Source organism: Thermobia domestica, chromosome 9, assembly GCF_964235325.1.
Source record: "Thermobia domestica chromosome 9, izTheDome1.hap1.1, whole genome shotgun sequence".
NCBI classification, from domain to species: Eukaryota; Metazoa; Arthropoda; class Insecta; order Zygentoma; family Lepismatidae; genus Thermobia; species Thermobia domestica.
Window position 1 is genome coordinate 210,181,390 of NC_137462.1, and position 15,920 is coordinate 210,197,309.

Sequence of the window (15,920 nt, forward strand, 5' to 3'; positions counted from 1 at the left end):
TTTTTGAGCTCAAAATGAGAGATACTCACTACAGAACTATATACAACTCAACTGTTTTCAATAACTCACTACAGACCTATTTTTTTTATGAAATAGGTATATAGATGTGTTTATAATTTAAAAAATATAGCATATAACTGTAAATTATAGTTAATGAACAGAAAGTCGAAAACAAAACTTAAGAAACGTTTATATTAGTTCAATGTAGAACAAAAGTTACTTTAGATAATATTAGCATATCTAATGAATCCTATGTAAAGATGCGTGTAAAACGACATTAAATAATAATAATAATAATAATAATAATAATAATAATAATAATAATAATAATAATAATAATAATAATAATAATAATAATAATAATAATAATAGTGACTAGTGTCGAATGACAGAAGTCATGGTTCAGTTTAATTCCCAATCAAATATTCCAATCTGCTTTCCCAAAAAATCTGACGTGTGTAATGTGAAAGTTATGGACGAAAGCAAAGGTGTGTGTTTTTGAATTTCTGAAGAACTTAGGCAGTAATGATGGGTTTCCATCAAGTGAAATGCACTTATTTGCCAACATAGATCGACGGCAGCAATATCTGATACTTATATAGAAATCAGATGGTTTCATAAATTCATCCATATACATGCACTAGGAGCTGTACTTTGGACTTCTTTTTTAAAAAAGAAAAAAATACAGATTTTCTAAAATACATCAAAAGTCTTTTATAACTATAATTTGATAATTGCTTCATTACCTTAACAGCGACTGGCATTTCCACAGCGTCCCCAGCTCGATTTCTGAAGAAACCCTGATAAACTTCTCCGAAAGCTCCTTGGCCAAGTGCTCTGGAAAAACACAAAATTTTTAATAATAATAATAATAATAATAATAATAATAATAATAATAATAATAATAATAATAATAATAATAATAATAATAATAATAATAATAATAATAATACACTTTTTAGATGAAAGAAGTCTTCATTTGACTTCAAGTGCATAAATTAACATATTGCTTATTAACAACGTTTATCAGTTTCCGCAGACGATTTACATGCTGTGACCTCTTCAGTTCAAATGTTGGATAGTAAAAATTGTATGTAAGAATTTATCATTTGTTTACATAAGTAAATGCTTGCCCTCCCCGATGGTCTAGTTGGTAATGTGCGTGCACCTTTGCTGCACGGGGTCCAAGGTTCAATTCCTGGTGAGAAAGTCTTGAAATTTGAACGCATTTCAGAGTTTCGCATTCCACCTTAATTTCTATGTAATTATAGAAATCTCAACTTGAAAGAATTATTTCGAATGCAAATTATGGATAAAATTGAGAGAGGAGGGCAAGAATGTTAGAAAACGCGATAAAAATCTGAAAGATGTAATGATGTTATTAAACTGAAAGGGTAGCCGTCATATGTTAATTATAAATTGCGATAAAATACTATAACGAATTGTAATGATACTTAGCTTTCAGTGTGCATGATCATTATCGACAAGAGATTTGAGTGTTTCTCTAAAAATTTTCACTCGCATTGTTTTAAAGAAAGGTGTAAATCAATGATAGCGTACAGTGAAAAAATTACACTAAGGAATTCAATGCAGGATGCAAGTCATAAGGACTCAAATTAAGAAATTCGCTGCCTGCTATAGAAGTAAATAGTAATAGTAGCCCAAGGTGTATACTCGTGTGCCTGATATGGACGAAGAAAGATCTCGCAAATTTTTAATATCGTATGTGTCATTAAACTCAAAGTAGCTCCAGCCAAACACCTCAGTAAATTTGATATGTTTGTTACTTTATCTCAAATATTACCAACATGAGGATATTATTTAAGTTTCGAATTAAATGTAACACCAAAATGTTTCTCGTTAGAGTTCAGTTGTATTTGAATTTATTGGATTTTAACATTAAAAAGTGATGGATTACGTTCTTCATAAGTTCGAATCTCTGGTGCTTGGATGACTGAGGCTCTAGTGTTGGAACTATGACATTCAGCTGCAAACGTCTATACCAGGCAGAAAACAGTTTTTGCACATTCTAGATTGTAGTTGATTGCTTCTGAAGATGTTCCACTGGCTAAAAGAGTTCTGTTAAACGTAGACATAAAGTTGAGACAGCAAGTGGAATAATTAATAATGATACACTATTTTTTTTTTTTTGTGAAAAGATGGAACGAGATCATAGTACTAACTAAATGAGTGGTTTTGTGGTGGCTCAATTTAAGCCGACGCGGCCGTATTTTTTAAAAGTCTATACTGAATATCTCTTCTATCACTCTTAATATGTGTATGCATTGAACATATTAGTACGAACTTGACACTTAACATGCTAGACTTAAGGATTAAGGAAAAATGAAATTTTCACATTGATGTGCTTTTTTTCCTTGCATGCTAAAAGCATTGGTAATATACGCAAATGATGATAAGAGGATTAGGAATATCCCAATTAACGCTGTCGATCACAATCTCACATAGCCTGAAGTGAACTAGAATTAAATATTTTCATACCAGGGTCGAGAGCACTTAATTGTACTCTGACGGATTACGATGTTCTTGATCTTCCTACAATTTCCTTGTAGAAAATAATTTTATCCTGAATGAGGCGCATATGCAACCGTCAGATTTACTATTAGTTGAGTTTGTTTTATGTCTTTATGGAATACCAAATTATGAAGGATGGCGCCTTACTAACGTATGGTCGGAACTATACCAATTGAATAAAACTCTCTTGAAAGGTACACAGATCATAATGCAAGATCTTCGTTCAGAGGACACTCCCTTTCCCGCCATACCAATTCTACTTCAAGAACGCTGAAATACAGAACCACGCCGAATATTTCAACTAAACTTAAAGCATATGGATAATTTACTTTTAGGGGGTCACAGAGACAAAATTAAATAAATACGTGTTCTATTTCTCTTAATGTGTGTATGAAATGTGATGTGATTATTTCTCAATCATATTTTCATTTTACATTTGTACTTAAATATTTCCGTTCGAGTTATTGTTCTTCAATGACAAATAGTGAAGTCTTGTATGACGGAACAAGCAATTTAACGTAATATACAAACTATAGTCGTTCCATCGGGAATCAAACCTGAAACCACTCACAGAGGAAAGTACCGGTTGTTATTTGCGTAGTCAGAATTCCAGTATTAACAATGGTTTTTGTGCATCATTTTAGTATATTTTATAGCGTCTTATTTTCCAGGATTGATCTCCAATAAAAAATATTTTCTAAAAAGTCTAAGTTTAATGAGTTGATAAACATTTCAGTTACAAATAACCCACGTTAAGCAATAAATTGGTTTGATGGGTTCGCAAAAATATAGAAAAAGAAACTTCAGAAGATCTTCGAGTGGAGTGAAACCGCTTTTCTTGAAGTCGCCGACTGATATATGTCTTTACGTAGTACGTCCTTTAGAGAGACGTATTTTTTCTGATTTTAGTAGCGTGAGGGATAGTCTTTCAGAACAGCTGCTACTAGGAGAGTCGTTTTGCTCTTGAAATAGGATCAGTGACGTAATTTCAACAGCAACAAATCTTGGTTGCGGTTACTGACTTTAGCGAAACAGGGAAGGTAGAGAAAGTGTGTGAGAGAGGAAAGATAGAAATGGAGGCAGAGTTCCAAGTCTCTCTTCACACAGGGGCAAGGTTACACCTAATGATCCAAATCCTTGCCGTAGCTGTTACTAATGATGACATCTTGTGCGTAAGCAACGACATCACATGAATAGTTTCCTGGTGCCTTTAGAACATTTTTTCGTGTTTGCTACTGGACGTAATATAGTTTTATTTATTTATTAACTTGGTAATGTAATTTTCCTAATCAAAGGAGGCATTAAAGAGAAAAACGAAAAAAATCTTATTTTAGAAATTAACCCATTACGGAAAAGCTCTGTATGTTCGTAAATAAACCAAAGGCAGATTTATGTATATTTTCCGTTTCACTTCCCTCCGTCCGTTACCCCTACTATCACACATATTAATAAGTATGTTGAATGTTACATCACTATGTACTTTAATGTTTATTAATCGACTATGCAAGACTTTCCTATTACCTTCTACGGCAATAGGCGACAATGTAAATATTTTTCGTGTTTATGTTTTAGTTCGGAAAAGGAGTCCATTGCATGGAGAAAGCAGTGAAAGGAAAACAGTCACAACTGCCCACGCAATACTTTCAGCCGGTCGGCTGCACTTGTTCTATGGCCATTGCATCTCAACGTAAATGTAGACCTTCGTCGTGTATATGGGTCAAGATAACTGCTGGACATTCTATCAAAGCTGGAAGTGTTCTTCATAGAAGTAGTCAATTTTGAGTCTGATGGTGTCCGACTGTTCTCCGTTGACAATGAGCCTTGTGTCCAATTTGATTTTGACAAAGAAAATTGTGAAAATTTAGATGGATACAAGACATTCCAGCAATGGGAGGTATGAAGTGCATCATATCAGCAGATGCCGTCAATGCAAGTACTCCCCTTCCGAGGAAGAAAGCTTCTGTTGCAGGCGCTAATTTCTCATCTTTAAGAATGCTGAATGTAATACCTTATTATTCGACACCTTTCCGAATCCAACCCGAAACTTCCTTCATCCTGTGGAAAACATAAGAAAAGTCCACCTGGAATCTCAACCTAGCCCTAAATGCTCGTCTTATTGATGCCTTTTGTACGTGCGGCTAGCTCCTTTTAAGATACTCCTGTCTCTGGATGCAGAGGATTCATGCACATCATGATAGTACAGAGCCCACCGGAAAACGAGAAGTTAGCTGTCCTATCCCTCTCATTTGTCCATCTTGACGTCAAATCCTACCACAATCTACACTTGTATTCTTTCAGCCGTGGCTCAGTGTAAACGCAGAAATCAACAATTATGCCTGGTAACGTTTGTTGTATTATACCACTCTCCGCGAAGACACTTGAAGAAACTTTGGGTATCTATTTACATAAAAAATATCATTGATAACATGACAACAAGCCATGAACACTCTCCAGTCCTTCGAGCACATTTCTGGGCAAAGTTTTCTTGACAATTCTGCTCAAAAGATCTGCAAGATTGCGACCTTACTCAACAAATAAAGGCAATATTCACGAATTTGATTCAAAGAAAAGATTCACTGGAAACAGTTCAAACTTCTGAATGCTTGACGATGCTTCGAGGCTGTTATACAACAAGTTGGAAGAAGTATTTATTATATAGTCGAACTTCCAATTTGGAGGCACAATACTTCAACATGATCGGCATCATGCATATTTTTATTAGAGGCGAGCGATCTAGGGACTGGAAACTCCATCTCTACTCTATATAAAGGATTATTCCGTATTTGCACGACGATATGCATCTAAATTATGCAAACTTTTCTGTTTTACCTTCGGCAAATCCTGAAATTAGAAGGCATTAAGTCAACGTTAGAATTCGTTGGGTTGGTCAACCAAAACTATTTTACTATTAGAAGATGGATAAATATTGGTCAGGGCTATAGGCAAATATGGCAATGGAGCAAATACTAATGCGGACTATTAAATGAATGACATATGAATGAAAGATATCTCAAGGACTGATTGCTCCTTGGGTGTGTACGATGCCATCATCATTGAACATTATTGAAACTATTGAAGATTTTAGCGGCATCTGTTTGCAAACGCAAAACCAACATGTGGAACTTCGCAAATCTCGACAAACTAGAGATAGGAAAGATGTAGGAAACCTAGTGGGTTGGCTCGTAACTCATAACCTTGTTGAAGAACAGTATGGGGAGTGTCTACCATTCTCTTCATGATCACTCACTTGGAGGTGACCTTCGTAAAAGACAAGCCTTACACTTAAGACCGATCTGAAATTCCAATGCACCAAGATGCATGTGCATGATATGTTTACAAGGAACTTCAAAAGAAATTAACTATAGTTGTCGCTTTATTGTTCGCTCCTTTTGTTGCCAACCTTCTAGCGAGAAGAGGATTGTCAACATATGCAGTGATAGCTCCCAATCGTTTAAGGCAAGCTCATCTGTCTCTTGGAAAATATTACCACAATTTACTTAATCCCACAGCCCGGCAGAATCCAACCCTCCCCAGAAACCCCAGGCGAACCTGGGGAAAAGGCTTGAGCCTGGCCCTAAATATCTCCATGTCGTTCAACCAGCGCCAGGAGGTACCACACAGGGGCCCAAACACATTTTTGAAGGACAAACAGATCTTGTCTCATCTACTGAATTGGTTGCTGACTACACCGTTAACTGCGATGATGCTGATGAGTGCGGTCTACACGCCATGAAGTCAATTATGGGTTGCCGCTTCAGTCATATTCCTCTTAAAAGAAGAGACAAAGCAGTGTAGCCAAAACGGTTAATATAAAAGACAACAATTGAAGTAAATCCAAACCAACTTTTCTACTGTCTTCTATTTGTTTTCCGAAGAGTAGCTATCAAAATTCTCTAAAATACAAGTTAGCTGCAAAACTACCTGGGATTTTTAGTGGTTTGATAATGCAGGAGGAAAATAAACCGGGAAGCAAAAGAGGATGTAGAAGTCAGAGAAAATTTCAACAACATTACTGATTGTCAATAATTGTAAATTTTCCGATTTATATCATTTCAAAAAACTAATGTGTGATAAGTTTATCTGTTTTCGGTCCGCATGATTGACAAACGATTCAATTAAAGCGATTAAGAAGGACTACATTCAATATAATTTGGACTAAAATATTAATTTTAAAAAGAAATTACTTACTCGGACTGTTATTTCACTAACTACATCGTAAAACACAAAAATTGAAGACAAAGGCGTTTTTTCAAGAGACAGTCTTGATTCTTGGGGACTTCTTGCGCATTAACTGTAACATAATTCTGAAAATATCCACAAATTTTCAACTTGTTCTTAAATATGTCCGGGTCTAAACTTAATTTTACTAGACTATCATTACTCATATATTTATGGGTTGGGTCTTTATCTCAAGGTCAAAATTAAATGCATATTCTCATGTCTTCTCCATTAATTCCCTTTCATTTCAGATGTTGTATTGCGAATAAGCAATCACAAATGAACTTCATTTGACACCGTGAAACTAGGCAGATGTCCGAACAATAAGAATTCGATATCCTAACCAGAAACAACAGAACTTTGACTTCTGGTTTCAATAAAGATATATGGCTGGAAACGGAATTCATTCCTGGGACGTTGAAGCTGCTTTATAAGACAGTTTCTTGCTATTTTTTGCAATTGTTCCTATATGGGGATAGAATATTGAAACTTATTTTTGAGACTCTTTGAGTCCATATAAGCAAACGATTTCCCGCCAACTCTTAACGTGTCGGTCTACAGAAAGTCAATATTGAAAGTAGAAGTGTTAATGTATTGAAATAGACTTTATTACTTTTAAGTTGAATCTACTTTAGATACATTTCTATATGTTTCCTACCGTTTAAATTAATGGAGATGCAATAGTGAAACGGGAAGCGGTAAGATCTTCCTGATTTCAACAGTGGCATAAGGATAAATATATGATCTACATTGGAACGTTCAATCCACATTTAAAAAAAATCTCACTCGATCCATCTGTTTTTTTAAATTTTTTTTATCGAAATTCGATAGTAAAACCAAAGGTAAAAAACTATCAAGATAAATCTATTTTTGGGACACCGAATCCAAGTAAAACACATTTCTAGTTACCTCTTATCATTTTTTTTTTGCGTGACACAGATGTAATATTGAAGTTACACAATGGTAAAAAATACGACCCGCTTGGGAGAGTAATACTCTCGCCAGTACATTTTTTTCGCGCACTACTCTAGCCAGCTGTTTTACGCGCTACCCTAGTCAGTTGTTTTAAGTTGGTCACAAAATCTATATCATTTAGTACAAGGGGAACAAAACGAGCCTTATATCATGGAGTACAAGGGCAACAAAATGAGCCCTGTGGGGCTTCTAACCCGCTCCTACTACTACTACTATTTATCTGAACAAAAGTAAGTAAATCACATTTTTGAGTATTATTTTCGTATTATTTTAATTTAAAAAGTGTTATAAAAATGTAAAAAAGTGTTAAAAAACTTTCCTCGGGCCGGGTTTGAACTCACGCCAAAAGACATTTTGGTTACTAGTATATAGCGCTAGCCCACACGGTCACGAGAACCGACAACAACAATCGTCTGAATTCTGCTATTTGAATGCAACGTGGCAAGACATAGATAACGCCAACCAATCAGAAGTGTGTTTTCCGTTCCTACTTCCGGGAGCATTACTCTCCTGAGCTAATCCTTAAAAATTTACCACTTACGTTTAAATAGAACTATAAGCGCCGAGATTGATGTATTCTTGAAACACTGAATTAACTTCAAAACAATTGTCACTATTGTTTCTGCTTTATAGTAATTTAATATTTAAACTGGAAGCGGTACCAGTTTCAATAGAGAAATAAGATGCAGAAGGAAACTATTACTGGAACGTCGAATTCACATCAAAATCTATTTCTCGCTAAATTACTATGGGATGTTTTTCTCTATGGGCATCAATACTGACAACAGAAATGACAGTATTCTCATTTCCCGTTTTCAGTAGAAAGCTAAGAAGGACGAAATATGTTCTTGTCACACTGAATCCATTACAAAAATCCGTTTATTATATTTACCGTTTTTCCTCTATGGGGATTACCATTGAATCTGGTAGTAGTAGTAGATTCCTGTATTACTATTTTTGATGTATGGATATCATAGATTTCTATCATTTCCCGTTTCAACACAGAATTAAGGTAAGAAATTGAATAATTTCTTGGCACGTTGAATTCACTATAAAACTTAGTTTCTTACTATAGTTTTTTAATATTACTGTTTGTGCTCTATGGGGAACACCATTAATATTAATATTAGTACATGATTTATATCATTTCCTATTCTGGTATAGAGACAATGGCGGAGATGGAATATATTCTTTGGATGCCGTATCCATATCAGGAAACAGTTTATTTCGTTATATCTTATCGTTTTTGCTCTATAGTGATTCACATTGAAACCAGAAATTATAGAATTTTACTGTTCACGGGTCGAATAGAGACATAAGCGTGAAGAAGGAACTAATTCTTGGAACGCTGAACGAATATCAGAAAGTATTTTCTCGTTATTTCTGACTGTTCTTGCTCTGTTACTTGTTAACGGACAAGTTAACGGACGGATGTATGTCGTTCTGTAGGACTTCCCATAATCTTATAGATTTTATGCAGTTTTAAAAGTAACACTTTTAAAGGTAGTAATTTCAGTATATTTACTATGACAAATATTCAAGTTATGCAAAGCGATTCACTCCATGATTCTGTTTTGTTTTGTTTGTAGTATTTGCTTCAACTAAAGTTTACACACTGTCATTAGCAACATTTGTTAAATGTGAATTTGTGTGTTTATTTGCTTCAAAGAGTTGAAATTAATGTGAAATGTAGAAATATATCAAACGACGCCTATAACTGAAACTCTCTTGGGGCATGCTAAGTATGAAAGCTTTTCACGTAGTTAATTACGCCATAACCTATTTCTCTTATACACATCTTCGCTCATTATTTGTTAGTTTCCTCCATATCAACTGTTTCCTCCATATCCTCCATATCAAGTAGAAACTAAAACGTCCTGTTTTACACAGCAAAGTGAATCAACTCACACATTGATGATTAACATATATATGAGTTTTCCTTGTAATTATGTTTAGTTGATATTATTACTAGGATAAAAACTCCTTCATTCAGCCACCAAACTAGAAATTCAAATTAAAATAGACTGAAGCAAAGAAGTAAATAATGAGTACTTTATCTTATTCGAATTCTCGTGTCGATTTACTAATTATTCTCTACGTATCATGATTGGTAATCCTGTGATAGCATATCTATTTATATAAATCTTATTTTAAATAATAAAGTTAAGGCACACTGAGAAAAATCCGTTCTCCGGACAGCAGTATATTATACAAATACACGGAATCTTCTTGCTTACTACAGAAATCAGTACGAAGCATACGTTATCCGTATGCTACATAGGCACTGCCCTCACATGTTACATAATGCCATTGCAGGATGTCCGACATCTAACAGTTTTCCGTATATCACATGCATATACTTAGTTACCTTCGTCAGCTATATGTTATATACGTCCGTTTGTATGTGAGATCCTGACTACCTATATTGTTTCATACGGAAAGTACGTATAGATGGAACACTTATATGGAAAGTATTATAAAACAAGCGTTGTCAGTTATACGTCTGCTGTACGTTAAGCCCAAACACTACAGGAATTACGCATGTAACCTACCCTTTTAAGCATGCCATCTACACTTTTTTCTCAGTGTATTTTATCTTGTTTTATACTTAATCAGTTAATACAAGGGCTGCTCCAAAAGTTCGTAGACTGAGATCATTATTCGGAGTTCGAGTCACTAGGAGGGTTCGTGTGGAATTTCTTTTCGAAATAAAGGTCTTCACGCTCTATACACAGTTTTCTGCGATGAAGTAGGTTTCTCAAACACATTTTCAAACCGTTTTCTGAGAGTGAATGTGAAGTATTGGATGTAACAGCTTTCACTTTCTGATTTGCGCTTAAGTTCCCTCCGCGTAAGTCATTTTTAAGTGTTGAAAAAGCCTAGGAATTACAGTATGCGAGATTTCAGCGGTACGTAGAATAGTCTAAAGACATCTCACCATTTTTCTCTGAAGCTTCCATAGCCTACTGTGCAACATGAAACTTAGCATTATCCTGCAGAAGAAACCATTCTTCATGAAGCAGTTCAAAGCTTTTTAAAATCGCTCCCTTCAAATGAGCTTGCAAAAAATAGCATAATAATCTTCATTTATATTATTACCTGAAACCCAGCGCAGCAGAATCATTCCATGGATATCAAAAGCCAAATCAATATGAAGTTCTTTGAGGAGCTAGAACCCCGATTTTTTTAAAGGGGGGGGACGCGGTGTGTCACTGTGTTTTCATACTTGGATTTCTACTTTGATTTTGAACTTTTGTTCCAGAACTCATCAGTGGTGATTATTCTGTTCAAGAATTGAGGTTATTGTTCCAGTCATTGAAGAAATGCCTAACAACATTCTGCTCTTCACTCAGCAAACTTGACATCTATCTTGCACAAACACGAAGAAATTTGAGGACAGGTTTCGCAACAATTTCGTGATATCTTGCTACAAACGTTGAGACTAGCTGTCAGTGCACAAATTGATAAATGCTTATATTCTTTCATTAATAGCTCTGCTTTCACAATGTTCTCATGACTCACTAAAGTTGATCGACGTCCACTTTTCATCGATAACCTCAGCTCCAATGAGGTTATCGAGCACAAGTATGAGCTCCATTGCGGAGAGGAGCTCAAACACAAGAAAGTGCAAGTCTGAGCCAACGTGAGCCTCATTGACATAAGTGAGCGCGAGCCCATTGAAGATTGTAAGTGTGAGTTCATGGGAACCTGAATGAGCCATGATAGTAAACTGATTCATAGTGTGCTAGTTTGAAAACCTGAACTAAAATATTTGAGTGGGAGAAAAATACAAAGCAAGATATTTTATTAAGGTTGATAACAACTAAGTTCCGAATTTCTGACATGCCATACTTTTATTTTGACATCATCTACATGTCTTGTTACGCATAATCCCATTTCTCACTCTTGTGAACACGAAAATACGATTATTATAGGTCTTTAATCCTTTAAACACTTTGGGGTTTTGTATCGATCACAGCACATTGCTTACACCGTCAAGAAAAGCAAAATGGAGCTCTCATCGTTGACAATACTCAGAAATACATAGGTTAAACTCACATAAAATATAACTAAAAATAGTTTAGTTGAGTTGATTTTAGTTTAGCGTCCCGTTCAGCAGCGAGGCTATATGAGACGTGGACCTACTGATTAACGTGGAATCCCAACCACATGATCTCCCGCCGAGAATCGAACCCGGGTCTCCCACGCAAACGGCGCGTACGCTAACCGCTTAACCACGAAGGAGCTCGACTAAAAAAATATGCTTTTATTTCGCTTTGGTTCAAATGTGGTCGAAAGTTAAAATACGATTCAAACATGCATTTAAAGATATTTATTCAGGATAAAATGACTTTGTAAATTTCTTAGTAAATTACTATTTTCAGGAATTTTAGTTAAATATTTATTTATATTTTATGATCATTCAGTAATATGCGAGGTAATATTTTGCTGTTTTCAGGGCACAACTGGATGCATATTTTCAAAAATTTTAGATCATAGAAGTCCTAATCCTCATGATGAGAATCCAAACTATTTTGGCTTGATACAAAGTACAATCTAATGCTGGCGTTTTTGTTTCTGCGACGATAGACTTCGGGTACCTTAAGATACAGTTAGTTGTTGGAGAAACCAAGCCTTTTAATCTAATAAGCATATTAGAAATAAGCAGCAAAACTTCGCTTGTGGGTGGAAATTGCACATTGTAGCTCTCAACTCTTCACTTATAAACACTTGATTTTGAATGAAATATGTACAATTTCCTGATTTATGAAATTTCGAATAGTGCTTTTTAAATGGTGGGAGAAGATTTTTATTCACAGATAATGTGATTTACTTCGTGAATCTTTCTGAAAATGAGAAACCGTTTTGAGAAATAAATTGAGGTTCTATTTCGAGTTTCAAGCTTTTCTTGTTTTGTTTTGTTTTATTATCGGAATAAGTAATGTTAGTAAGAGCAAAACGTAGTCCATTAATCAGTACAGTAATTGAACATATCATATTTCCAATCATTTTAATCGTACTTCCAAATTCTGTTATACAACCTAACTTAATTGGGAATTTAGTCGATTGAGTATAACTTCAGCTATAATCTTAGAATATACGTCGTATGTTGATTTCATTGTCGCTAAATTAGGAATAAAATCGAAGCCTTCCAACACGTAAATAAACTGAAGTGTTTTGTAGTCTGCATAGAACCTACGAGCTCTAAAGAACAGCAAAAATAACTGCAAATGAACTTGTTCTACAGAAATAATTCGTATGATCAGTGCAAGAGCATTGGCTGAATATGATGAAGAGAGAACATGCCTTATTTGATTTTACCATAGCGATATTTCATCATTAAAAAAGAAATACTAAATGGCATTTCACTTTTAATCGAAAAATTAATTTAATCTTCGGTTTTATTAATGTTCGTTGTTTTACTATCAGTTTTATAAAATCCTATTATGTGAAAAGTTATTCGTATTTATAACCAACGATATTGGGCGTTGATGAAACAATTTGCTCTTTTAACGAGGTATTAAAGCACATTTAATGGTATAGTATTTGTATGATCATGCAATTAAATTAATTTTGATTGTTGTTGTTCTTTGCTTATCAATGTTTATATATTACTATGTTTTTGTTTTGTGCGCTTACTTATCTACGAAATTGCTTCTTATTCTCGCTCTCCTTTGTAGACAATTAAATTTATCCTAATTGATTTTCACCTTATGTTTGGCACAAGTAAAAAAGCTCTAATAAGCAATCACTTCCATTAGTTTCATTTTAAAAATGGGTTAAATTTGACATCGACAATTGATGCATACTAGTTGACGTCACGAGTAATATTGTCAAATATATATTTTTATCTCTTTCTTTGCCTGCCTGTGCTACAAATTTGGCTCAGGTGCTTCCTAAGTGGATTATTTGTGGCCTTCTTTTCTATTTTTGGAAGGGACAAAAGGGTAAAAGACAAGAGGTAGAAAGAGAACAGTACTTTGGAACCAGAACCAACGCAATCTGCAAATTGTGCCAAGCTGTCTCTTTGCGTAATGTCCTCTGGGATCGTGTCTTCGTCCCACAGAAGCAGCAACCGCTCCATTCATTGGAGGAATCCTTGATCCAAAGAAAGCTAATTGACGCAAATTGCCACTGTACTCTATTATTCTACTAAGACAAGATTATCTGGTCTTTTAACTATTTAAATGTGTCTTCTGTGCTTAGTGCGCAACGTTAAAGGCTATCTTGAATATAGGTGGAGCGTCACTATGGTTATAGATACAAGGCATAATTTAAGTCAAATTTGAGGTACTGACTTTTAGTTTTATACAAGTGAAAAGTACACGGAAAAAGATAAAAATGCTTACTTTTGGTTAATATGAAAGCATCCATACAATCTACAATTGACATAATATCGCATAGCCAGATATTGATATTGTAAATCAACTAAAAACTTCATTTTCCCGAATTAGGATAGTTTAACCATCATGTTTCTCTTTACACATACTCTTCATCAACATTTGTCCAATAAACGGGCTCTATGTCATTTAAAATAACTACAGTCAATTGATTTAACATCTAGTTCTCATAGCCTGCCTCATTCTGTGCAGAGAATTAATGTCAAACTTGCTACTTTAAATTTCTACACAAGTATATGCGATCGTATTTTACAAATACTAAACATGAATGAAATAATTTGTTAAATTACTGCTCACAAGCTCACGGTATGTAAAAGTTTTTTCCAAATAATTTTCTAAACTATTCAGGGAATTTGTGATAAAAGAATAAAGGAGGACCTCAAGCTTTACCTCGATTCTTTGAAGTCCATATCCCGTCCTATACTATTTTTCTTCAACGTCTGGTTTTCTGCAACGCTATGTGTATATTTCTCAACTAAGATTGACATACATTAACTGAGGGCGTGGTCCCAGAAAATTGGCAATAAACTAAAACATGATTCTTACAGCATAACATAGGAGTAAAACTAAATGCTTGTTACTCTACAATTCAAGTAACTCTACTAGATAATGCATGACATTTACAACTTGTAATTAACGAGCAACGGTATCATTGCTGATTCTAACTGCGATATAATGCTGCAGATATTTAGCTCACAATTAGCATTGGCACCTTTTGTTACCCTTGTGAACCTAGCTCCCCCACCTCTCGGTACAAACGATTTCAGCATATCAATAAAAAGTACTTCATTTGTACCGGTTTGTACCGCAAATATTTTTGTTTGTACCGTACTGCAGTATGAGAAATTAAGAAAACAAAGTGGGGGGGCCAAGTTCACGCAGCCCCCCCACAATGTCCTAGGATCGATTTAATTGGCTCATTTGAAAGATTTTCGTTTTGTACCGGATTGTACCGTAGTTTGTTTCGTTTGTACCGTTCCCGATTATGAAAAATTAACGAAACAAAATTGGGGCCCAGATCAAGCAGGCCCCCATATCACGACTTAATACACCGGGTACACATGCTTTTTATATGTCATATGAAAGTACTTTGTTAGTACCGGATTGTACCACAATGAGTTTTAGTTTAACCATAACAGATTATGAAAAATTAAGAAAACAAAATTGGGGGGGCTGTGTGAACCTGGCCCCCCACCACGTCGTACAAACGATTTACTTGGCTCATTTGAAAGATTTTCGTTTGTACCGGATTGTACCGTAGTTTGTTTCGTTTGTACCGTTCCCGATTATGAAAAATTAACGAAACAAAATGGGGGCCCAGATCAAGCAGGCCCCCAAATCACGGCTTAATGCACCGGGTACACATGATTTTTGTATGTCATATGAAAGTACTTGGTTAGTACCGGATTGTACCACAATGAGTTTTAGTTTAACCATAATAGATTATGAAAAATTAGGAAAACAAAATTGGGGGGGACTGTGTGAACAACGTTGTATAAACGATTTAATTGGCTCATTTGAAAGATTTTCGTTTGTACCGGATTGTACCGTAGTTTGTTTCGTTTGTACCGTCCTGGATTATGAAAAATTAACGATACAAAATGGGGGCTCAGATCACGCAGGCCCTTAAATCACGACTTAATACAGCTGGTACACATGAGTTTTGTATGTCATATGAAAGTACTTGTTTAGTAGCGGAATAAAAGACAATGATTTTAGTTTGATCTAGATTTAGGTTTGTGGGTTAAACTGGCCCGCACAACTTATGTTTCATTAAAATTCACATCCAAACGG

General features: G+C 35.0%; 1 protein-coding gene across 1 annotated transcript in view; it reads right to left on the reverse strand.

Annotated features, from left to right (window-relative positions):
- The window catches only part of Alk (Anaplastic lymphoma kinase), a 1,262,077-nt gene that overhangs the window by 111,355 nt on the left and 1,134,802 nt on the right, over positions 1-15,920 (reverse strand). The window contains exon 20 of the mRNA XM_081725826.1: positions 747-837. Coding sequence (XP_081581952.1) covers positions 747-837 — 91 coding nt within the window. The remainder of the gene's footprint in view (positions 1-746; positions 838-15,920) is intronic.